The following is a 25362-nucleotide window of genomic DNA, read 5'->3' on the forward strand; positions in this document are numbered from 1 at the left end:
TAAGAGTCGGAAACGACTAGCACGCATGTGCGGGGGAACCTTTACCTTTACCTTTAAGTGACAAAAATCACAGTATACATAAAAAAGTGTGCCTTGAATAGTATCTGAAGCTCTGGTTGGCTGCAAGTCCAGTGGTGTAGTAGTTAGAAAGCCTTCTCCTGAGAGTTGAGAGGATCCCTTGAATAGTGGTTGTGTCTGAGGTAAGAAATGGTATAAATCATAGTAATTGTCTACACTTTTGGTGATTTTCCCCTTTAACACCTGTGCAACAGCAGATTCTTTGGAGACGAAGAAAGACTAAGATATTTCCTGCTAACCATAACCACTTTTAATATCCCCATATTTAATGGCTTGCTATAAAACTTAATTTTTATTAGAGACACTACAAAACTAGGGTCAAAGATTGTTGGCATCATTCTACACCTGTTTTTTATGTGGGATTTACTATGCCTTATAAAGATTATATGGAATGCTTCAAGAAGCATGTTGGTGCAAGTAAAGCACTCTTCCTTAAACTGTTGAGGCAAGCAAAGCATCCCTTTGTCAGAAGGTTCAGTGCAGTTGCTTCAGGGTTCCTGGATTTACCTGCATTTATGTGCAAGCACAGACAACACTTTTGTCAGATTTGCTGACCAAGTAAAACAGGTGTGCATACTCGTGCAGGTGGAGTTGACCTGGGGAAACTGTCAAACTTTCTTCATTGACTGAAAAAACGAATATAGTTGTTCATTCAAAGTATTTTGCTTTCTAATTACCTTTTTCACTGTTTTTGCACAGGCTTAGAATTTACAAGTTAACACACTTTTTTCATTTTATTTCTGTGTTTCATTTCACAGAATTCGTCATTTTCCTGAAGCATAAATGCTACCTTTGGTTGCTATAGTGAACTATAAAAACAGTACTTTTACTGTATTTTGGTGTTGGACTTTGTATATTAGTGGATTTTAATATACTTGTTTTGCATCGAAGAACTGAACTACACTATGAGATATTATTGAAAAGTGAAGATTAGATAGCAGGAATAAAATGGCCGTAAAGGATAGATGTTTATAGTAAAGGGACACAAAGGGGAACAAAAATTTAAAAGGACATGAGACAGAGTTCAATATAATTATGGAAACTTGTGAGAAAAATAAGTTCAAACATTTCACTGCTACCCTCTCATTTAAATGTTTTTTATTCTAGAGATAATTTTGCAAATGCAGACATGGTCTCCTCAGATCCCATAAATAAAGACACAGCAAGAATTACCTGGCAGAGGCCAAAATATACCTAGACGTTGTTGGAAGAATAAAAACTGGGCTCAAAAAAGAGGAAGGACTTATAGAAAAATGAATTGAAATGCTCATACAGAATCAAGACCGCCTATTGGGGTTTGTGCTTACCTAGATGTCTTATAGCATAAATGGAATTAAAATAAATAAAATAAATAGCAGGGGTGTCAAACTGCCGGACCGTGGGCTGGATGCGTCATGCGGAAGCCGCGCCCATTGCCGGCAATGGCAAAACCGTCCCGGTACGTTGTGCGACGTCACGTGATGTCACGAGTTTGACATATCTGTCTTATGGAGACAGAACAAATAAAAAATTGTATGAGAAAATGGATACAAAAGCTCAAAGAAACAGTCACAATAAACAGTGAGAAAAACTGCAACAAATCTATAAAGTTCAAGAGAAAACCTGTATAATAACCTTCAATAATTGCCAAATAAATCACGTAATAATAGATGCTGGAAATGTCATGACAGAGAAAGAAGATTTTACCATAGGTGATTGACATGTCAAAAAAAAGTACTGGAAAGAAGCACTAGACAGATATTAGAATTGGAAATGAAACCTCTTGTTTTATCTAGGTCTAATTCCATGCTATCCTAATTCCAAGATTTATCAACAACCTCCCCAACCCCGCAACCCCCAATTTATTGAAATGTATGTTCATGGCCGCAAGGATAAACCTAACAACACTAGAAATGTTACTGATAATATCAGACTAGGAATTTAAATTTGGAGAAAATGTAGTAATGATAAAATTATCCGCGTATATTCATAGCAAGCTTGATCAAATTTAAGCGAGAATGGCTTCCGTATATATATATTATATAGCATGCAGCAAGACAGATTTAAGCATTTAGGAGAAAAAGAATTGACAGATGTGAAATTAGACATGAAAAAATTTAAATGTTTATAAATATTAAATATCAATTGGAGCAAAATAAAGGGACAGTTAGAAATCAAACCTATATCTTGTAGTATTTCTTCTCCCCTCTCTTTTTATAGCATATTTAACAAAATAGCACTCAACTCAAGAGACTGAAAAAAGTTCTCTAAATTCTTTTTCCTTGTGTTAAAAATAACTTTTTTGGTTATTTTGGACATAATGAACATTAGCTGCTCAATTCCTTGTAAGTTCTTTCTTCATTTATCGATATATCTTTCCATCAATTATTTTTGTTTGCCTTTTTTTAGATTAAAAAAAGGGAAACAAGTACAAAAAACTATTTCTATTATTCTCTAGTTAACCCTTCTTTTCCTATGTAGAAGCTGACTTTTTACAATAGAAAGTTTTCTCTTCATGAGAGTCTAGAATTCATAAGCTTATTTCCCTAGGAGTTACTCTGTACTTAATAGGTTTTTAATACAAAATTAGGCATGCACACATTTCCTTCTACTTGCAGTTCCTTATTAAGAACTCTTGTTATCTGCAAACAAGAGAGAAAGGATTTCTAGAATATCTTTCGGAGTTCTACACCAATTCACACAAGCTGGTTTAAACGGCTCCATCCTCTGTATAGCAGTAATTTATAAATACCGGGCAATAAGACACAGAACTCAGTGGAACTTACTAAGTGATACTTAACAGGTGTAAACTTGTGTTTTTTTTTAGTTGCCTGCTAATTGGAAGGAAGGGATCATCTTACATTTCTGGGAAGAACAAAAGAAACAGTTGAAAAGATGAGATGCAGGCATTGCTGCTAAAAAGCAGAGAGGTTTTTAAAATGTTAGTCATGGTTTGGGAAGGATTGCTTGCTTAATTTCATTCTTTTTATTATTTTTATAAAGAGCTTTTCTCCATTCATATCTGGTTCCCTTTTTTTCCTCACCTCATCTCTATCCTGTGTTGTTAGCAGCTTTCTCTTTCTGTGCAGCCTATTGTCCATTTCTTTCACTTCATTCCATTTTATTTATTTTTTGTTACCTCTGCTTGATGAAATGGTAGGTGCATGCATTTAATGGGTTTGAGAGAGGCTTATGTATGTTGTATGTATGTATATAAGGTTGGTAGGGCTGTGGAAAACATGCAGAAGGAATGTTTCTCTGTGTGCTGGTTCACATATTAAGCACTCTGATTTTGAATTTTTAAAGCAGTTGCGTTATTTGCAGGGGTTGCACATCTTCTTAGGAAGCTACTCCGGAGTGTTTTTCATGCAAAGAAGCTGGAGTCAAGTGGCTGTGCATGTGCATGCATAGTTAATTGCATACCAAGAAATCTCTGGGGTATGATTACTCTACCTCATATTCCTTCTCTTTATAGCTCAGAAAATAAGGTTTTAGATATTTAGGTGCATAAGGATACATATTTCCTTAATGATGTAAAAGGAAAGCAAGCCAGCTTGAAAAGCAAAAATGAAGATTTATTGAAAAAAAAGATGAAGTAGGGCAGTGAAGGAAGCATAAAACTCAGTTCCCATATTAGAAATGTAGCTGGATTAGTGTGTTGGATAAATGACTCTAGCCAAATACTTTTATTCTGTTTTAGCATATGCATTGATATTGGAGGATGAATCAAGTTGACCAAGTTAATTTCCTGTATTTGAAGGAGTATTGTCATACCTAAAGTGCATTTATTTTGGTAAAGCAATGATGTTGCTATCATGTTTAATACATTGAACACTGGATAAACAACTGTTTAGGATTGTGAACATACTGTCCTCTCAGTCTAAAATTTTCTACCAGGAATGTTATACGTACTTTCCTTGTAAAATGCTAGTGCTTGGAATTTATAATAATGCCTTATATTGGCGGATTATTTGGTTTGCTAGAAATAGTTTTTATTTTTCTTGAGATTGAGCAAATTAAATAGTATATTATGTGATTAATAATATGTTTCAATCTGTATGGTAGTTGCTTAACTAATACTTATAATTATATTGAGATTTGGTCTGTGTTACCAAAAATCTTTCAGAATTAAGCACTTTTTAGTCTGTTCTACAATTTTGGATCTATTTAAACTGCAATCTTAGCAGCTGTCAAGAAAGAACAATAAAAACCTTGAAATAAAGCATAGAATACGCGAGACGTATCGGGACTGTTTTGCCATTGCCGGCAATGGGATGGGTGCGGCTTCCGGAAGATGCGTCCGGCCTGTGGGCTGGCAGTTTGACACCCCTGCAGTAGAGCAAAGTTTGTTCATTAATTGTATGTTTAAAAATACAATACCGTATTTTCCGGCGTATAAGACGGCATATAAGACGACCTCCTACATTTCCTGTTAAATTATAGGGTTTGGGCTATACTTGCCGTATAAGACTACCCCTCTTCCAACGCACACCAAATAAAAATTAAAAAACATCAGATTTGATTTTAATATGGTAATTTTAATTCAAATGCTTATGACATGCAGGTGCTTAGTAGGAAAACTCACTTATAAACATAAGGCTGTTTGTCATCAAACGTAAACATAAAACAGTGCAAGTGGATTAAATAATAATAATAATAATAATAATAATAATAATAATAATAATAATAAGTAGTAGTAGTAGTAGTAGTAGTAGTTGGAGGGGACCTTGGAGGTCATCTAGTCCAACCCCCTGCTAAGGCAGGAAACCCTATACCATTACAGACAAATGGCTGTCCAGTGTCTTCTTAAAAACTTCCAGTGTTGGAGCATTCACCACTTCTGGAGGCAGGTTGTTCCACTGGTTAATTGTTCTAACTGTCAGGAAGGTTCTCCTTAGTTCTAGGTTGCTTCTCTCCTTGATTAGTTTCCATCCATTACTTCTTGTCCTGCTTTCAGGTGCTTTGGAGAATAGCTTGACTCCCTCTTCTTTGTGGCAGCCCCTGATTCCAGCAACCATTCCCTATTTTCCTAATTCACTTTTTCACTTTTCCTAATTCACTCTAAAGCTTTCCCTGCGCAGAACCTTAAGTAGCACAAGCTGCCTGCAATTAGTGCAGGTTCACATCCCACCAGGCTCAAGGTTGACTCAGCTTTCCATCCTTCCAAGGTAGGTAAAATGAGGACCCAGATTGTTGGGGGCAATAAGCTGACTTTGTAATAATGCTGCTTGGGGGGGGGGGTGAAAGCCCTAATAAACAGGCATATACACAGAATGAAGGCTATTGCTAAGCACATTGATCTGTGCTTTAAATTGTAAGCCACCCTGAGTCTTGGGAGAAGGGCAGGATATAAATGGGATTTTTTAAAAAAAGACCAAATGGGAGATCCGCTCCAGGTTTTCCAGCCAGCCCGCCCAGTTCCTGAGTCAAATGTGTCCTTAGAGCTAAGCCGCTGCTCTGGCTGCTGCCTTCCCCACCTGCCTTTCAAGTTGGGATATACTACAGCTGCTCTTCAACTTTAGAAGAAAAGACGCCCAGACCCCAGCCTGTAAAAAATCACAGACTGCAGCTTCTTCTCCAATTGGTCCCGCCTTCCCTGCGCAGACTAAATGGGAGATCCACTCCAGGTTTTCCAGCCAGCCCTGTCCCTAAATTTTCAGCACCCGGCATATAAGACGACCCCTGACTTTTGAGAAGATTTTCATGGGTTAAAAAGTAGTCTTATACGCCGGAAACTACGGTAGCTTTTTACCCAATGTTCTACTTAGTCATGCTTTGTTAGAAATAAGGAAATCTGAGTTGATATTACATTTGTTACAGGTTCTGGAATTGTGTGACAATTTAGATTTGAAGGTGAAAACTTAATTAGGAACACATGTGGGTGATCATTATTGTACCTCTTGGCAACTCCTTAAGAAGCTGACTTCACACAATGGATCCCAGGAAAAGACATGTTTAAGGAGATGTCCTTAACTACATCCACAGCATTCCAAATCACTTTTTTCCCCTTTGAAACTGGACCACTGCGCCAACTTTAATAGATTCTCTCTTGAGAAAGCAATGGGAGAATACAGATTGGCAGCCATATTTTTCACTCTATTCAGCAAATAGCTTTGGCTGTATCATAGGCGTCTCACTGAACTCATTTCATGAACAAAAGGAGGGCCAAGCCTCATTCTAGGCCTTATTTTAGCATTCACTTTATTTTAGTCTTCATAAAATCATTATTTTTAAATTAGCTATGCATGTCCCTTGATAGTTCTTTGCTTTGTTTCTGTCTTTGTATTTTGCTGTTAGTAAGGAAGGACATATTTGTCTCGTATATGTTGAACTTTGATGTTGTGTGCGGCCGATCAGATTGCCGTTGAATAGGCTTTCCAGTTTCATATTGGTATAGTTAGGAAAGACCCATATTGTAGAGATACATATAGATGCCATTAATCAGTTTTCTGGGTTTATGTTGTTCCAGAGCTGCATCTTTACAATTCTTTTAATGTGTAGTTGGCTTTTGTAAATGACTACTATGGTAGATATTCAGGTTATAAATGCAAATGTTTACGGTGCATAGAGAAAAAATATAATCAAGATACTATATTGACTAAAACAAGGGTAGGGCATGTTCAATATCCCAAAGCAGAACAAAAAAAATATATTTCACTAAAATAATGCTTATAGAAACACACATAAACATGGACACACAGGACACAAACAAAACATGGATATTGTGGAAAACAAGTAACACATTCACTTCCTCCATGTAAAATGCACACAAAAAGTCACACCAGAAACTTGCTTAATGTTGTCATTTACTTGAAGCATGATATTCTCATAATGAGGGTAAAATGCCGGCAATCTATTTCCCCATCTAGCCTACCATGAAATTCCAATTTTAATTGTCTTTTTCTTTTGAGAAGCTAGGAATGCTTTGATATGAAATTGCTTTCACCAATTGTTTCCACTTTCTAAGAATGCTCAGCTCCATTTAGATTCAGAGCTATTTTTGTAAATACATTTTCAGTCAAAGCTGTGTATAATGCTTACATGATTGGATGAGGCCTGGAGAAAGCTCAGTTCTAATTTCATTAGATGAATATGAACTATTGGCTCATTAGCAAGAATAGGCTTGTTATATGCTAAACTATAACATATTATGGTTGGCCGTTATAATGAACTGGGCTGTGGGTCTGCATTATTTATGGACTTATTTTATTATTTGATTCTTTTCAGTTACAAGGTGACCTTCCAAAGAGAAAATTAAAACAAATATAGAGTTTTAAAGCAATTGTAACAAAAGTTACTGTGCTGGACCTCATTGATTAATGCGAGCATTTTGAATTGAATTAGAAAAGAAATGTTTGGAAGATTATTCATGAATAAGGTCCAGTCAGCCTCATTAATATTTAAGTTGTTCAGAAGATTAGAAAGAGTATAATTCAAGACAAACTTGATCATTGATCATAACTGGTAATAAAACTGGTTTTCTTTTTAAGAAAAATAAAGTATAATTATAATTGATTATTGAACAAGCTGGATACTTGGATTTCAAGCCTCAAGTCTTATTAAGTGTAGTTTGTGAATAGAATTGTAGGTTTGTACTTTAAGATGAACATGATGACATATTTTGAATGTTTTTTTTTAAATATGAAAGGTAAAAAGCATAAGGAAATAATTAGACAATCATTTAAAATTATTGCTAATACTTATATTTTAGAAGTATGTACAAAATTGTGCCACATGATAGCCCAGAGGTTCAGGTAAATGTGACTTGTGATTCAGCCAGACTAAAATCTGGAATATCTTGGGTTGTTCTGAGAAAAATTCCCTTTTAATTGGAGCTTATGTTTCAAATAAATAAAATTAATATCACTAAATTTAACTTCTACATACATTCTGTCTTACTGCTTAATTGTTTACAATTTGATAGAGAAAGAATTTAGTGGAGTCTGCTTTATTATGAAACTGTTGCACTATTGGGTAGAGTTGAAAATTGTATTGATGAAATTCCTTGAATTATATTCTTCGAAATAGCTCAGAAATTGATTATAGGAGATAGTTTTCTGTGAGTTGGTTCATAGTTAGCAATGGTAATTTGCAGCAGAATTACAGTATCTTTTGCAAATCATGAATTTAATCCCTGTTTCATTGTGTAATAAAAGTTTATAATGTCTACGTTACTTTAAAAATGCTAATTTGTTTGAGGGTTTTACTTTCAACAATCTCATAGATACATATTTTAACCTGTATATATTGTACTGTTTTAATTTGCCCTGTAAACCGCCCTGAGTCCCTCGGGAAAAGGGTGGTATATAAATCGAAATAAATAAATAAATAAATAAATATCCTACTAAATATAGATTACCATATTTTTCGGACCATAAGACGCACCTGACCATAAGACGCACCCAGTTTTTAGACGCACCTGAGCATAAGACGCACCCATTGTCCCTTCCTTCCTTCCTTCCTTCCTTCCTTCCTTCCTTCCTTCCTTCCTTCCCTCTCTGCATTAGAGCAGTACCCGCGGAGGCAGCCCTGCAGCCCGGCTTTCTCTTACAGAAAGCAAGCTGAAACAGAGTGAGGGAGATTGCCAGAAATGCGAATCGGCCGATCTCGCGCTCCTGCAAACTCCCTCGCTCGGTTTCAGCTTCCCTTGCTACAAGAGAAAGCAGGCTGAAACGAGGCAGATTGCAGCAGTGCGAGATCAGCCGATTCGCATTCCTGGCAATCTCCCTCACTCCGTTTCAGCCTGCTTTCTCTTGTAGCAAGGGAAGCTGAAACCGAGTGAGGCAGATTGCAGGAGCGTGAGATCGGCGTTTCTCAGCACGTGCCGATTCGTGCTCCTGGCAAGCTCCCTTGCTTTCCACTTGCAGAGGTTGGGGCTGGCCATACGGATCACCTTCGGACCATAAGACGCACCCTCGTTTCCCCCCCCCCCACTTTTTTTGGGGAAAAAGTGTGTCTTATGGTCCGAAAAATACGGTATATACTTGGTAGTCCTTGACGTAAACCACAGTTGAGTCCTACATTTCTGTTGCTAAATAAAACAGTTGAGGTTTGCCCCAACTACCTTTCTTGCCACAGTTGTTAAGTGAATCACTGCAGTTGTTAAGTAAGTTAGTAAGATGGTTATTAAATGAATTTGTGTTCCCCATTTGCTTGTCAGAAGGTTGCAAAAGATAATTGCATGAACCTGGTACACTGTAATCATCATAAATATCAACCAGTTACCAAGTATCTAAATTTTGAACAGCTGACTGGGGATGCTGCAATGGTAGTAAGTGTGAAAAATGGTTATAAGTCAATTTTTTCAGTGCTGTTGTAACTTTGAACGTTTTCACTTAACTAATGGGTGTAAATCGAGGACTACCTGTATAGCACATATGCTTATCTTTCTTGTGTATACTTTAGGGAATCCTCTCTTGTCTTCATGTGTATTAAAAAGTTTATATAGAAATATTGTGAGAAGCAGTTTAAATTGGAATGTAAAGAGTGTACAAAGGATTCAAAATAAATTATGTAAGATCTTTTGAGAAACTGAAAAATCTCTTTTTTGCACAGATAGATAATTTATATTTGTGGTATTAGAGTTCATGTCTGATGAAGTGGGGGAAAGGGGTTTGCTTTAAAAACAAATCTTGGAATTATTTTTTTTTACTTTGAGAGGGAATAACTTAGTTTCTATGTTATAAGGAGAGAGATTTAGACCTGGTCCTTATTAATATCTTAAAATATTTAAACTTTTCAATATATTGATTACTAGATGTGCTGTTTGAGCTTTAAGTTCTGCAAGAGTTTCTGTTTAAGTCTCGTTTCCCAAAGATGCTTCTTTCAGGAGGCAGCTGGACTTTCTTATGTTTCTTTTGAAGACGTTTTGCTTCTCCTCCAAGAAGCTTCTTCAGCTCTGACTAGACGGTGGAGAGTGAGCAGACATAAATTCTTCCACTCTCCACCATCTAGTCAGAGCTGAAGAAGCTTCTTCGATGAGAAGCAAAACATCTTCAAAAGAAACACAAGAAAGTCCAGTTGCCTCCTGAAAAAAGCACCTTTGGGATAACCATACCTGGATGACTGAGAACATCCATAGACATTAAGTCTGTTTTGTTATTTCTCTGTTACATTGCAGAAAACGAACATGAGCCTTTGCTCTGCTTTCCCCATTCTTCACACATCTTTGTTTTTTGTTCTTCTCACAACATCTGTTCTTGGGGAAAACTTTACAGTGGCCTGTTGGTCTTAAAACTGCTTTTTAGAATGCCTGTCCACACATACTTATGTTATTTGTGTTTTTAGAAAGGTGGGTAAATAATTTTCCCAGACTTTTTATCTTGAAGATATTTTGAATTAGTGGGACAATCAAGAACTTGGCTCAAGCCTTTGCTGTATATTATCTGGATTCACCCAAGACCCTTCCACCAAATGTAACTTACATCCTCATGTGAAAATACCTAATGAAGATTTTTATTTCTCCAAAATTGTCCCAAATTTAAGGACAAGCATTGTATTTTACTGTCCTAAAAGGAAGCATTCACCAAATTTAGACTTTTTTTCTATTTGGTAGAACAGGATATTGCTTTTATAAAAAATAGTATGCTTTTTTTTTTAGGAACACCATTTGCAAAGAGCAATCTCAGCACAGCAAGTCTTCAGAGAAAAGAAAGAGAATATGGTTATTCCAGTTCCTGAAGCAGAAAGTAATGTCAACTATTACAGTCGTTTGTACAAAGGAGAATTTAAACAGCCAAAGCAGTTCATTCATATTCAACGTAAGTTCAGCATTAACTACTGTTTGTTTATTTTTTTTAATTGCCTGTCAAAACCACAGAATGGGAAGGAAGGTATTTTCAGAGAGATTTGGGTGTTTGTCTTGGAAGAGAAGGAAGTTATTATTAAATTCACATTGTAAAGGAACAATCTGTTTTCTTATTTTTGTGGACTAAAGTACTTATACATCAAATTTCTAAATTTTATGTTCTGATATTCAGAAAATTGGTTTGTCTTACTGATAACTGCCCTGATCCCAAAAGAAGTGCAAAATAACCTGCTTAAATTTAAGGTCTTTCTGCAGGTTTCCTGTTTGTTACGAGGCAAGTAGGAATTCTTTAAGAAAATTTACCTGACTTCTAGCCTGTTCTCCTTTTAATACTTCTGAAGATCTTTCAGGTCTTTTATATCTTTAAAATTAGTTTTAATATTGACATTTCTGCTCTGCTATCATTTTTATATTATCCTGTCCTGTTACGTTTTGTTTTAAAAGAATTCAAAATACCAAGGTTCATGAACAGGTGTGTGAATTATGTGTGCATATTAATGATGTGTAAAAACAATGTATTTCTTGTCCGCTTATCTTTTATCACTTTTGCTGATGTTAACTATCCATTAGGGAAAGATGGAAGGCCCAAAGCTAAACCTTAATTCTTAAATGGAGGGAAGCAAATACTGAGATTTAAACTGATTATTTCAAGAACATAATTTGCATTCTTCCTTATTTGGAACTCTGCTTGTGTTTAGAAAATTTGATAAGAATAGATTTTATCATGATAGATGTGTGGTGATTAAAGTGTAACTTACTTATTCAGAGGCTTTCTCTCATTGGCAGATATATGAATAGTTTTCATCAAAACTTTATTATGGCTTTCCAAGGAAATTCATAAATTGTCATTTTTGATACCAATGTAGCTGAATATTTTGCTGATTATGGAAGACAGTTGTGGTATTTTTATGTTTATTTTTCACTCAAAAACTTCTTTTAACATTTTTAATGCAAAAATCATCCATTATATATTTATTTTTAGAGTGGAAATGGATAGAAAGCAGGTCTGTTTTTCTACATAATTACTCCAGTGAACATAAGTTAATGTTTGAAATGCACATCTTTCTGGATATTTGTCTCTTAACAATGCTTGTCTAATGGCTAAGCTTTATGTTATTTTCTTTTGTTTTTCTAACTTCAAGTTTGGTTTGACTAGTTGTTTATTGCAAAACATTGAATTTATAGACAAGTGAAAGGATTATATATGATGTGAAGGGATAGTGTAATATAAACCTGTCTGCAAAAACCTATAGTTTATTATAATGAAATAAGATATAGCATATCTTCGTAAAATTGAAATATCTTTGTTGTGTCATTCACGTAGCATTCACAAAGGGTAGGTCACATGACCACCGGAAAGCCCATTTTTTGTAATTCTGAGAAGAAATATAAAGGTGTATGGGCAAAAATAAAAAAATAAAATAGAAATTTGGGGAAGCAAATAAGACTGTCTGGGGTTTTTTTCCTTGATGCCTTGTTTGACTTCATTCCCCCTTCCATTGCAAAAGTTGGGTCATGAAATTCTTACTGCAAAAAAAGAACATGAAATAAGTTGAAATATTTTGTTTGTAAATAAGAAAAAGCATTGTTATGAAAGTGTTCATAGAGAATTAATGATTCGGCACTGTTCAGTAAGAATTATTTTAATATTTTAAGCCTTAGAATAGACTTACTTTTAAAACCATAATAATAATAATAATAATAATAATAATAATAATAATAATAATAATAATAATAATAATAATAATAGGAAAAAATCTGTAAACTCAAGGTCTCAACACTGGATGAGGTGAGTACCCCCCCAGGAATTGGAAGGATATTATCTCTTGCTCTAAAGTTTAAATCATAGCCTAATAAACTTGTCAGATTTCTCTGCTGTCAAGATGCTCGCTAGGTCAGAGAGGCCCTTCTCTGGTGTTGCCTAGCCTATGGCATACACTTCACAAGAAGTATTTGCTTTCAAATATCATAAACTTTAGAAAAGAAGCTGACACGTATCTGTTTCCCAAAGCCTTTGTTAATTTAATGAAATGTATTTTTGTTTTTTATTTTAGTTGCATTGATTTCATTGTTTTATATTCAAAAATTTTATAAAAATGAAGGCAGGATATTTAACCGTAATATGGACGCCATTTAATTTAATAGTATATACAATCAGAAATAAATACACATTTTTAAAATCAGTCTTTCATAAATACCAGTAAAGAAATGATAAGTAAAGTCATCATTATAAGGGTCATGGTTGAATTAAAATTATGATTTTCTCTAATCTCTGCTGTAATTTATTGTGTGGTTTTGAAAATGTGTTTACAACAGTCTGCTGACTTAGGGTATTAAGATCCAGTGTCTCACAACTTGGTATGTTGTAAATGTTTTGCAAACTGTACCTTTTTTTCTTTGCATTAATCCTAATGATTCTTTTTTTTTTTTTTAGTAAAAATGCTATGTTGCTTAATACCTATTTTTCTGCAAGTCAGGTGCTCTGGGGCTCTGACACACATAATCTTTCTTAACTCCTCCTCAGTGGTGGAGGGAATGGCTTGACCAGTAATGAAAATATGTCTTTTGACTCCAATACTTGAACTAAATGGCCAATTTCCCCCCCCCCGCTACATATAATTTATTAGCATACTTATATCCATTAAAGCATGCCATTTTAAATTAAAATATTTTTTTCTCTGTGTTTCAGCCTTTAATCTGGACAATGAACAACCTGATTATGATATGGACTCAGAAGATGAAACATTATTAAATAGGCTTAATCGGAAGATGGAAATCAAACCACTGCAATTTGAAATTATGATAGACAGGCTTGAAAAAGCTAGTTCTAATCAGGTATCATGAATTCAACACCCCCACCCAACTCTTCATTATAGCAGTTGCAGATAAGATTGAATTTTTATAAGTTTTGCGGGTGCCTTTATTTATAATGCATGAATAATTTCTTTTTACTAGAAATGCTAAACATATATCATTATTATATAAAGAAATTAAGAAGAAATATTATGGCATAAATTATTCAAGGAGTACTTGTATACATCCATTTGTCTGGGGAGTTTTCCTTTGTTTGCTGCTCTTTTTTTAACACTTTGTGTATATCTCTACCATAATATTTAGAGGCCTTGACTTGTGTGTGGAAATTGTTTCACTTTGAGAGCTATTTCCTATACCACATAGTAGCTGTTTCAGACAAGGAGACAAGATGATTTTAGGCAGGTAGTGATTTAGCCTACTATGGCTGTGCTCCAGTTGCAGCTGTGATGAATGCAATGAGAAAGCAATGATGTCCATAAATGTCATATTTGAAGTATTGGGGAAACATTATTTTACCCGTTATTTCCTTCTTTGATTAATACATGTCCATTTCTCCAGGATGAAACATACATATATTACTTAACCCCCAACTTCTGTATTCAAATTTGTCTTGAATTACTTAAATTATTCCAGAATTCAGTGTCTTTTTAATTATTTTAAATGTTGATGTAGAAAAATGATCCCTTTTATGAAGCTAAACATTTTTTAGCTGTTACTCTACTTTAAAACGTGAAACCTTTAGATACATTAATCCTCAGCTTGATATTGCCAAGTTCAAAATTTCAAAATTTCAAAATCAGAAAAGCTGGGATCCTTACGTTGTAATTTGTGTAGAAAATGAGACCAGGTAGCGTGAAAGGGAAAGAAGTATGCTGAACTGATTGGCTTATTTGTATTAACATTGCCGCTGCCTTTTACAATATAGATAGCTATAGGTCTCCACTCTTCGGATTGAAAGTTATTTACTTTAATTCAATAGAAAGTCTACTGGTTCATAATAAAAAAAAATTCAAAATATTTGGAATATATATTTGCTTTTAAAAATACCAGAAAGAGAAAGGAATCGAGTTAGGTTTTGTGTAATATTTTCATGCAGGATACAGTAAAATGTATATAGCTGTTATAAAGTGAGAAGTCTGGTCTTTCTGCTGTGAAGTGAGTTTTTCATTAAACAAAATGTATATTTGAAAGAACAATTGTTTGTGGTTATGATAGTCAATAGATCTCAAATGCATATCGGTACAAAAAAAGAATCATAATTTTTCAGGGATGGGCCTTGAACTTTTAATAGACCTTGTGGCACAAGATACCTAAAATCATTGAATCTGCCATTTGGAAGTTAAGAACCAATTCATACAATTTATTTTTGCATGTAAGAATTCAGAATTTCAGAATTCAGGACCACCCTGAACTGGGTGCTTAATTTTAAAAAGGTAACAAAAATAAGCAGATCAAATTATTTTACTTTATCTAAGAAATATTCTCCTTGAAATAGATAACAAGTTACCTTTAGAAACTTTTGAGGGAGGATGAATGTGAGTTATAATTCATATCGGCTCAGAAATCTGATTTTGGGAATAGATAAGTCTTTAGAAAGAAAGACTAAGATTTGCTAGGTAATTTGCTTGAAAGGTTTTCTGAGTAAATTCCAATCTAACGTTAATTACATTAAAGTCCCATTTAAATCAGTGATATAAATAGGTTGCAACTAACTAAAATCTCATGCATTGTAATGGGACTTAGAAAGGACTAATTGTAGTTTGATCAGGGTACTTTGGGGGTTTCTTCCATTTTTGCCGTAGCGGAAAAGCTTCCTAGAGACCATTTCTCCTGCAGACTTATTTTTATTTCCACAACAGCATAAATACTTCATTCTTTCAGTGTTTTTTTTCCTGTATCTCAGTTTGAACACAGTCTATGAACATCGTGATTGTCTTTATAATCATTTTACATATAAGTATAAAAGTTTTATCAGTCTAAATATTATAGCCTTAAATTGCAATAACACGCCTATATGTAATGAAGGATTGACATTTCCAGTTCGTTTTTCCTTCAACAAAAAGAAAAAATGATTTAGTTAAAAAATAGATTTTAAAATAATCTGAACATTACAGGCTGTTCTGTGTTGAAAGTGAAGTAATATTCATTGAAGGGTTTATGTGTATAGAATTCAGGACAGATCTCATACTGATTAGAAGGCTGGAAGCATATTTGCTGTAAATTGTAAGGCATTCATACATGCACCATTTTTATAATATAATATTCAAAAGTACTTGCTAAGCTCCTAAAAAGAATAAAATAAAAAAAATATGCAATAACTCTTGAAAAACTTTCTTTGACATAGGGAAAATTTAACACCTTAATTTAAATACTTGAGAAGCTGATGGATACAATTACAGTTATTTGGTGCACATTTAAAATTGTAGACAAGTTAGGTTTTAGTTCTTGATAATTTATACCCTTGTTGATAAGGGTAATTGTATTGTATTCAGTTGTGTCATACCAATGATTACAGTAGTATTTGCTACTAGAAGTATGACCAATTTCCTTGTGCTTTTTTTTAAATGCCATGCAAGAGCTGTGGAGGATGCATCTAGGGAATGTATGATATGCTATACATACATAAGCACAGTTAACATAATACATTTCTCTGGATGCGTCCAGAGAATATGATGGAAAAAATAATTGTAAGTACATGAAGAAATTTTGGAGAAATGTATTATGTTAACTGTGTTTATATACATACAGTATTGTTTCTACTTTTCTTCATACAAAATTCACATCTTGAATTATTGTGAAGAACAGCTACTAAAATCTCTAATGTGATTGTTATAGAAATATGTTTTTGTATCTTTTTCAGCTTGTAACACTTCAGGAAGCTAAATTGCTGCTAAATGAGGATGATTATCTTATTAAGGCTGTCTATGACTACTGGGTAAGGAAACGTAAGAACTGCCGAGGGCCATCCCTCATCCCCCAAATAAAACAAGAGAAAAGAGATGGTTCTACCAACAATGATCCCTATGTGGCTTTTCGGAGGAGAACTGAGAAAATGCAGACAAGAAAGGTAATTTTCTCAATTCAGTAGTTTTTCGGTGTGTCGCTATTGAAGAATGGCCCCAAATGTCTACATAGCAATGTGAAAAACTGACTACAAACTTCAGCAACCGTTTGGCTGCAGTTTATTGCTGCTAAAGGTGCTGTAACCGGTTACTGAATTTAGCGGGCATTTCCCCCCATCCCCAGAAAAGTTGCATGTTGTTATAGTTGCTTTGTGTGTGCTTTTTACATATTGCTTACACACTAAATTACTATCCATTTTGAAAAATTATATCTTATTAAAAGATGTACAATCTGTATAAAAGTGAATAAATAACACAATATTCCCTAGAAAATAATTTAGTGCTCTTAATATGTGGGTTTTTATAAGGAGCTGCTATGAGAATTGAGTGTCCCTTTATCTAATTGTGAGACATTTACCCTCATATTTTCCTGGTGGATCAGACTGTACATAAAACATTTATTTTATGGATCGCAGACAACTTTATATCCAAACCACTATTTTACCTTTTCTTTGAAAGGCAAATTAATTCATTAAGGCGTGTGTTAAATTATTGTATGCATATACATTCAACAAGCACATACACATATGAATTTTAAGAACATGGATAGCAAACCTTAGTAGGCTGTTTAACATACGCTTTTGCTGAATGGAATTTGTGAGAAAGTGACACAAGAGGGCTTTATTGTGATAGCTGTGGGTGTTGGCATACCTAGGTCAATTTCTTTAATTGCCCAAAGATTGTGGAAACTCATGAGATACTACATTATAGTACTAAGATACCTCTGTATTTATTGTATTTTCATGATTTTGGAGATATTTGAATTTGGGTATGCATGACTCGTTATATGAATTCATAGGGTGCTTCGGATATTTAATTTTAAAGCAGAATTTTTTAAAATAGCTTCCTTTCTCAAATAAAATGGCAAGTAGAGTATATACATGACACAGAAATCGCTAGAGCGTATGAAAAAAGATATATTAATACAAACAGACATAATATAAACAGATATAATTTAGTATTTAAATTCACCAGATTAGTATTTTTACATATTTGTTCATTAAAGATTGGATTTAAAAGTGTGTTCCGCAAAAAGAATATTTCTCTCTTAGGCAAGATGATTCTGGTGATTCCTCCCTCTCTTCTCAGACTGGCATTTCCAATTCTGCATGGTTTTTTATCCCTTAATTGTTCCAGAAGCTGCAGTGAAGAATGACAGTTCGGCTTCAAATAGTCTGGCTTAACCCCTCCAAATATTATTCAGTATTATTAAAAGCTATATAAAGTTAAGTTTAAACTTGGTCTGACTACATGTTCAAGATATATTTTTCATTCAGATACTTCTTTCTAACAGAATCGAAAAAATGATGAAGCCTCTTATGAGAAGATGCTGAAACTAAGACGAGAGTTCAGTAGAGCCATAACAATTTTAGAGATGATTAAGAGACGAGAGAAAACAAAACGAGAGTTACTACATTTGACATTAGAAGTTGTAGAGAAAAGGTAAAACTTTTTCCAAGTTGATCATTCTTATCAAGAAAGATCATCTCGCATTCCAAATAGTATATGGGTGGCCCTCAACTTAAGACCGGTTGCTTAATGATTGTTCAAAATTACAAAAGATCACCAGAGAGCTACTAATGATTTGTTTTCAGAGTTATGGTAGACACCCACACCCTGCGGTCACATGATTACATTTTGAGGTCTTGGTTACTGGCTTGCCTTTATGGCCAGTTGCAGAATTCTGCAGTCATGTGACTGATTTGCTGTGTCTTTTTGTTATTTTTGGTGTTTACTTCTGGTTTCTGGCAAACCCCCCACCCATTGGGGAAAATGATTCATGTAATGACTGCTGTATTTGCTTAACAAAGATAATAAAAATGGTCATAATTTCAAATTCAGGAAAATCTCTTATACCTCAATTGACAACTATAATTCTGGGTTCAGTTATTATCATAAATTGAAGATTATCTGTAGTGTATTTAACCTGTTAAATGCAGTTGCCTTAATTAACAAATATAGCAGCTTGTGTAAAACATTATACCATCTTTCATCAGCCGTAAAATGATCTTAAGCAAAGTAATATTTCTCATCTGCTCTTCTGTTTTTTAAAAGATGATCAGAACATATTGTAGGATTTCTACAAAATAAAAACTTTTTAAAAAAGATTCATTTATTGTGCTATCTCTACGATCTATAAGCTCTCTCACTCTTTTAAAAGATATCATTTGGGTGATTATGGAGGAGAAATACTTAATGAAGTTAAGCTTAATTCAACTGAGAAAGAGATGAACACCACTCCTGCAGCACTTCATAATGGAAATCATCACAAAGTTCAAGAATGTAAAGTTAAGGTAGGTAAATGACTTTAGTGGTTATATTTATTGCTTAATTAGAGGGATGTTTAGCTAGTTAATGTGGGAAGTTTGAGAGGCTTTTCAAACATACAGTTAATGGTTCTTTTCTCCTATCCTGTTATGTTTATTTCCATTGATGAAATCGAAGCAAAATAAAAATAAATTTAAATTGAGCATATTGTACGTTAGACCGTAGATAAATGCAATCAATTATATGATACTAGCTGTTTGAAAATCAACTTTAATTGATCTGGGAAACTGGCAGTTTTTGAATTTAGAGCGTTAACAACTTCAGATTCAGTATTGTTAATGCTAGTGCAGCTTCTACTGTTTGTGCCAATCTCACTAATACCTTTGTAAAAATATCAGTTAGTATATTTAAGCTTGCATATATAACCCATTATACAGCATTTTCACAACTTTATGCTAGTCTTTCTTAATTGCATCTACTTATACAATTGTTAGTGAAAGAGAGGGAAAGTTTTTTTGTAAGCAAAGATATTGGGATGGTAGAACAGATAATTTCCAGAGGATGGTGTATGTTTGTGGTGTGTCAGGGTATATGTATTAAGTTTCAATAAAGATTTCATATTTTTGTTAACAGCACAGTATCTAAATGCCACAAAATATTTTTTTGGGTGTTTGGAGGCTTTGGATTGCCCACCCTACATTAAACATATCTCTGACAGAATAATATTGCCTCTTACATTTTCCACACTAGTATTTTGATTTAGTTTTATCCTGATCAATGCATCATTAGGATTCTTTAAAAAATATTAAAATATATTTGTGACAATTTTATGACTACAATTTTTTTTTTAAATATATGTTAATTATTTGATGATCTATTTAACATTTTTAACAAAATCTTCTGTCATATCCATGTAATGGTGGAATTGTACTTATTTCAAAGATTAATTGCCATGCTTACCAGGATTTAGGTTTCCATTATTTGTAGGAAATATCATTACATTGTTTTTGAAAATTTCCAAATATTTTTTAAAATATTAGATTTGTTTAAATGTTGGTCTTTATTTTTTAACTTTGATGACATCTAGTGGTTATTAGATTGTAGGCATTTATCACTCTTTATTTGGGCTATTTTTATTTTCCATGCTAAGCTCATCTAAATCTTAAAAAAGTAATGTTGCTTTAGCTGTTTTTAAATTACATTTGAAGACAGGAGAAAGATCCTTTTGAAATGATGTTTTTCACTGGAGATAAACAATATATACTAGACACAAATTCTTTAGAAATACTAAATGTTTAAAATGTTAGTTAAAATGATAGTTTAAAATGATACACAAGATAAATGCAATAAATAATATGTCTAAATCTTTGGATAATATGTGCTCTAAGTACTACTTATTCGGAGTTTGTAAATATAATTGGGGGGAGCAATTGGAGAAATAATTGTTTGTTATCTCATGAAAATCATGTAATGATTAACAATGTGGGGGGTTTTGTCCAAAATTTACTGTATACAAACAGCATGCTCACCATTCATCTCTAAAAGAGGAAGTGTCTGATGTTGTCCGTCAAAAGAAGAAATATCCAAAGAAGCCTAAACTTGAGAGTGTAATAAATCCTCCGCAGTCTACTACTGAGCCCTTGCCTGTGATCAGTAAAAGTGATATCAAACAATATGACTTCCACAGTTCAGATGAAGATGAATTCCCCCAGGTAATACATGTCAGACACATTATAAAGCAGATCTTTTTGTATATGTAAGTGGAAGAATCCTGATTTATATTTGGATAGAAACATGGGTGGGTTGAGGGGAAAGCAGTGTGAATTTGAAAAGTTTTCTTTCTAAAATTAAAAAAAAAAGGATTTGTGACTAAAGGTACATTTGGATAAAATACCATACATTGTGTTAACATTAATTTTGAATCCAAAGAAAGGTTAGGTTTGTGAAAATAAGTAAAACCTACCTAGCTGAGTTTTTGAAAATTCACTGGGCTCTTTGGGCGTTTGATCTCTCTGAATGTAATACAAACTATTATCAAGAAGCCTTTTCAGAAGCTGTTATTTTCACTTTTAAGTTTCTATTTCCTGGGTTTTAAAATATTGAATTGCATAGCCAAGGAAGGAAATATTCACCAGGAATGATAAACTAATCTCGTTTTTAAATTAGTTTTCTTCGACTTCTAGGTATCCTCACCAGTATCTGAGCCAGAAGAAGAAAATGATCCTGATGGAGCCTGTGCATTCAGAAGAAGAGCAGGATGCCAATATTATGCTGTAAGGATTTTTACTTTTTTTAAAAAAATGATAATTTTGTAGCACAAACTATTGATTTTTGGCCGAAAGAGAAACGTATTTTTGATCTTTTCTTTGTTAAAATTATCCTTTTTTCTCTACTTCCTTTTTACTCCAGGTATTTTAAAAATATTTTTATTTATGAATGAACTTGCTTCAGATCATGTTAGCTGCAGTTTTGTTAGTGAAGGCTATTGAATTTGACAAGTTGTGAACCTGAAGATGTTGTTGAAGTATTTTAAAATACAGTATACTAGAGGACAAAATTGCTGGTTGCTTTTAATTATTGATATAGACTTAATTGAATTACAGGACTAATTGAATTATATCTTGGGCTGTATAGTATCAATGTGTGTGTGTGAGGTGGGCGGCTATATAAATTTGTTTAATAAAATGAAACAAATAGTTTTCCTAATGTTAATGGATCAGTGCAGTTAGTCATTCTTTCCCTATAAGAATACTGTGTCTATTCTTGGATTGGGATGAAGTAGATGGTGTCCCAGATAAGGACCATGGGGTGCCTTGGAGAGAGACTGGGAGGTTCTATAGCAGGGCTTTTCAACCAGTGGTACACGTACCACTGGTGTTACATTAGTACCAGGCAGGTGGTACGCGGCCCTGCCCAGCCTAGCCAAGTGTTGCGGGGGAGGGAATGAGCCAAAGTGGCGCAGCGCAGGACTTGCTGTGAGAGCTTCCTCAGGAGCTGCAGGGCTGCTGGAGTGAGGCAAAGGTCCCAGGATCGGTACTTCCGGCTCACCTGGAAGAGAAAGGAGGACGAGCGGGGTGGAGACAGGAGAGGCTATAAAAGGAGGCAGTTTGGGCAGGAGAGGGAGAGAAAAAAAAAGATGCAGCCTTGGGAAGAGGAGTCAGCTGGAGCTGCACCAAAGGAAAAAGGAGGAGGGGGGAGAGAGGAGAGGAGATCAAACAGGCTGGCTGGGTGCCGATCTAGAACTTATGTGGCCATCCGTGGACACATGTGGCAGGGACAAACAGGCAAGCAATGCAGCGGGGGAGGGGTTGCCCTCCACGAGGAATGAAGAAAGGCGCCATTGGCTGGAGGTGAGGCACGGAGGGAGGAAAGAAGGAAGGAGATGGCAACGAGAAAGAGGGAGATAGCGGGAGGGAGGGAGGGAAACAGAAAGGAAGGAAGTGTTGGAAGAAAAAGCTGGGGGCTTGCTTTCCAGCCAAGAGGCTATACCTTTAAGAGAAAAAAATATATGAAGTACCGCTGTTTGAAATAGAGGAGAGGAAGCCAGCTGCTTAAGAGGAGATGTTTATTGGCAGAAGTGAAGTGCTGTTTCAGCAGTTCGGTTCTGGATCAAGTAAACAACAAATGGAGAGTGGAAGGATTCTTATGTGATTTTATGACTTCGAAGTTCTGGGATTTCTGCAGTGTGTTTGGCAATTTCTATTCTGGCTGATGGCTTATGTCCTGTGTTGGATTTTGGGGTGAGGGGTTACTGGTTCTAATTCTGTTGCTCTGCAATTGTTAGCTCTTAAGTTTTGCTGCAAGGGATTTTGAAGTATTTTTGTCCTGAATGGATTTTGCCTGTAGCATTTTTACTTATGAATGGAGCCATCTGGGGAGGTTGATGTTGTGATTCAGGGTCAGCCTGTGGGTTCGGCAGTTGGGTCGGACGACTCAGAGGAGGAGGGGGGTGTTGAAGACCTTGCTGAGGGGGTTGAAGATCTTGCTGATGAGAGCCCTCAGCCAGGCCCCTCCCACTTGGTCACCACGGAGACCCAGCTGTGTGAGCCTGACAGCGTGGATGAAGATGACCCACAGCTGGCCCTGTTCAAGGACACCCGATGCAGGAGGCAGTCAATTAGGAGTAAACAGAGGAAGGCAATGGGGCTCCTCGAAAGGAGGCAGAGAGAAGCCACGCCCTGAACTGTATTTAAGGGGAATGTGTGGGAGGGCTGGTTTGCTGAAGGCAACCGCTTGGATAGTTCCTGTTTCTTAAAGCTCCTGTTTCTTGGTTGTGTCTTGTTTGTTTTTGTAGCTATAAATTTGGCAGGCGTAATTCCAGCCTCTTGCCTTCTTGTAAAAGGGGTTGTCCCTGCCTTTTCTGCAGGGCTGGTAGCAGGCTGGTACAGAACAGCTGATTTAGCCAGCAGCCATTACTTGCTACATTTGGTTTTGCTTTGTTTTTTTCCTTAAGTGTGGGCTGCTGGTTCCTTAACTTTCCTTTCTAGCCACTAGCTAATTCTTAAAGGAATGCGCCTTTTTAAGCTAGTTCCCTCAGCGGCTTGTCTTTTCTGTCTCTGGAGACTTTTCCTTGTTTGATAAATATATGGAAGAGGGAAAATATGGGGGCGGGGGGGTTACATGGCATGGGCAAGGTTATTTGCAGGACCAACTCTCACTGAGAATATCTGTCCATTCTACCAGGTCAGATAAGAGTGTGGGCAAACCCCAGGTCCCTTTCCTTAAATGCTGCCTTGTAGCGGTACTCAGAAGTGTGCCTTTTTTTCATAGTAGCCCCTACCCTGTGGAACAACCTTTCCCCCCAGATTTTAGCAGGCCTCCACTCATAATCTAGGAGGCTATAAAGAACCAACTCTTCCTCCAAGTGCTAGGATAGGGTGAGCTTGGAGGATGGTTTTGTTGAATGCATTAGAGAAGAACGGCCAAGATGCCAGGTTTTTGCTTTTTTGCTTTTATTGTTTTTTGGTTTTATTGTTCTGGGTCCCCCAGAACTGTGTTTCTTAAGAAGTGCGGCCACATAATTCTTTTAAATGAAATCAGCCAACAATAAATTTTCACTTCATTCTTCTCTAGGCTCATTTGGACCAAACTAATTATTCTCATGAAAATTCAGAACTGGCAGAATTGGATAAGCTAAGATATAGACATTGTCTCACAACGCTTACAGTTCCAAGAAGATGTATAGGATTTGCAAGAAGACGAGTTGGAAGAGGTGGAAGGTAAAATAAGATATTTTCCTCCAGTTGAATACTTAGTGCAAGTATTTGTATTTTAGGTTGTTGGTAACATTTATTTTTTATTTCTTTTAAAATCAGGGTACTAATGGACCGGATAGGCACAGAAAACGATCCTGTCCTGAAGCAGATTGATCCAGACATGCTGAATAGTTGTTCAAGCTCTTCCCAAAATATAGACATTTCTTCTAATTTTTCACGGACCAGTGCTTCCAATAAACATTGTGGAAATAAACTTTCCCTTTCTGAAATACTAAGCAATATCAGGTCATCTCGACTGCAGTGTTTCCAACCAAGGCTACTAAACGTACAGGACAGCGATAGTGAAGAATGTACCTCAAGGAAACCAGGGCAGGCTGTGAATAATAAAAGAGTTTCTGCACCTTCTGTAGCTTTATTGAACACCAGCAAGAATGGGATTTCAGGTAGGCAAAGATTTACAATATTAACCTTTAAATAGATTTCTTTTTAATTTTATATTTGAATCCTGGCTAAAAAATCTGTCACTAGCATATATGTCTATTACAGCTGTAATAGTGGGGTTCAGGGGAAAAAAATACTATCACTATGCAGGGTTGTACTCTTAGTCGTATAAAATAGCTTTAATTTTAAAATATAGTACCAGGCATAGTTTTAGTAATGTTTTCATGGGAGTCAGTTTCATCCCACTGCTACAGGCAAGTGTCTATACTGGCCAATCCAATATTACAAGACGTTTCTGCATCCCCTTCTTTTCAGTTTTCTGTTACTTGAAACTGAATTAGCAATACTCTCTCTTTCAATCTAGTCCTTAACGTAGCTTTTTAAAAATATTTTTTAAATTAATCTTTAACACTGCTCAACTCCCAGCAACTCTGGTTGTACTCATCTATTGTAATATCATTCTGTAATAACAACTAAAACCGAAGATAGTAAATAAACGTACACATGGTAAACTGGATTATTAGAGAAAATTCAATCATTAAGATTTTTCCCCTCAGAAAATTTTTTGGAAAGCTTGAAAAAAACAAATGTTTACATTAACCTTAAACAATTGTGCAGTTATCTATTACCCTCTTGT

General features: G+C 35.2%; 1 protein-coding gene across 2 annotated transcripts in view; it reads left to right on the forward strand.

The window, feature by feature from the left end:
- EPC2 (enhancer of polycomb homolog 2) overlaps positions 1-25362 on the forward strand; it is a 51181-nt gene that overhangs the window by 13351 nt on the left and 12468 nt on the right. For both annotated transcript variants that reach the window (XM_083350449.1, XM_083350450.1), the window contains exons 2-10: positions 10658-10817; positions 13554-13699; positions 16539-16745; positions 18095-18243; positions 18962-19094; positions 20589-20780; positions 21252-21341; positions 24142-24287; positions 24384-24727. In XM_083350449.1, coding sequence (XP_083206575.1) covers positions 10658-10817; positions 13554-13699; positions 16539-16745; positions 18095-18243; positions 18962-19094; positions 20589-20780; positions 21252-21341; positions 24142-24287; positions 24384-24727 — 1567 coding nt within the window. The remainder of the gene's footprint in view (positions 1-10657; positions 10818-13553; positions 13700-16538; positions 16746-18094; positions 18244-18961; positions 19095-20588; positions 20781-21251; positions 21342-24141; positions 24288-24383; positions 24728-25362) is intronic.

This window comes from Vipera ursinii (genome assembly GCF_947247035.1).
Source record: "Vipera ursinii genome assembly, chromosome: 1".
NCBI lineage: Eukaryota > Metazoa > Chordata > Lepidosauria > Squamata > Viperidae > Vipera > Vipera ursinii.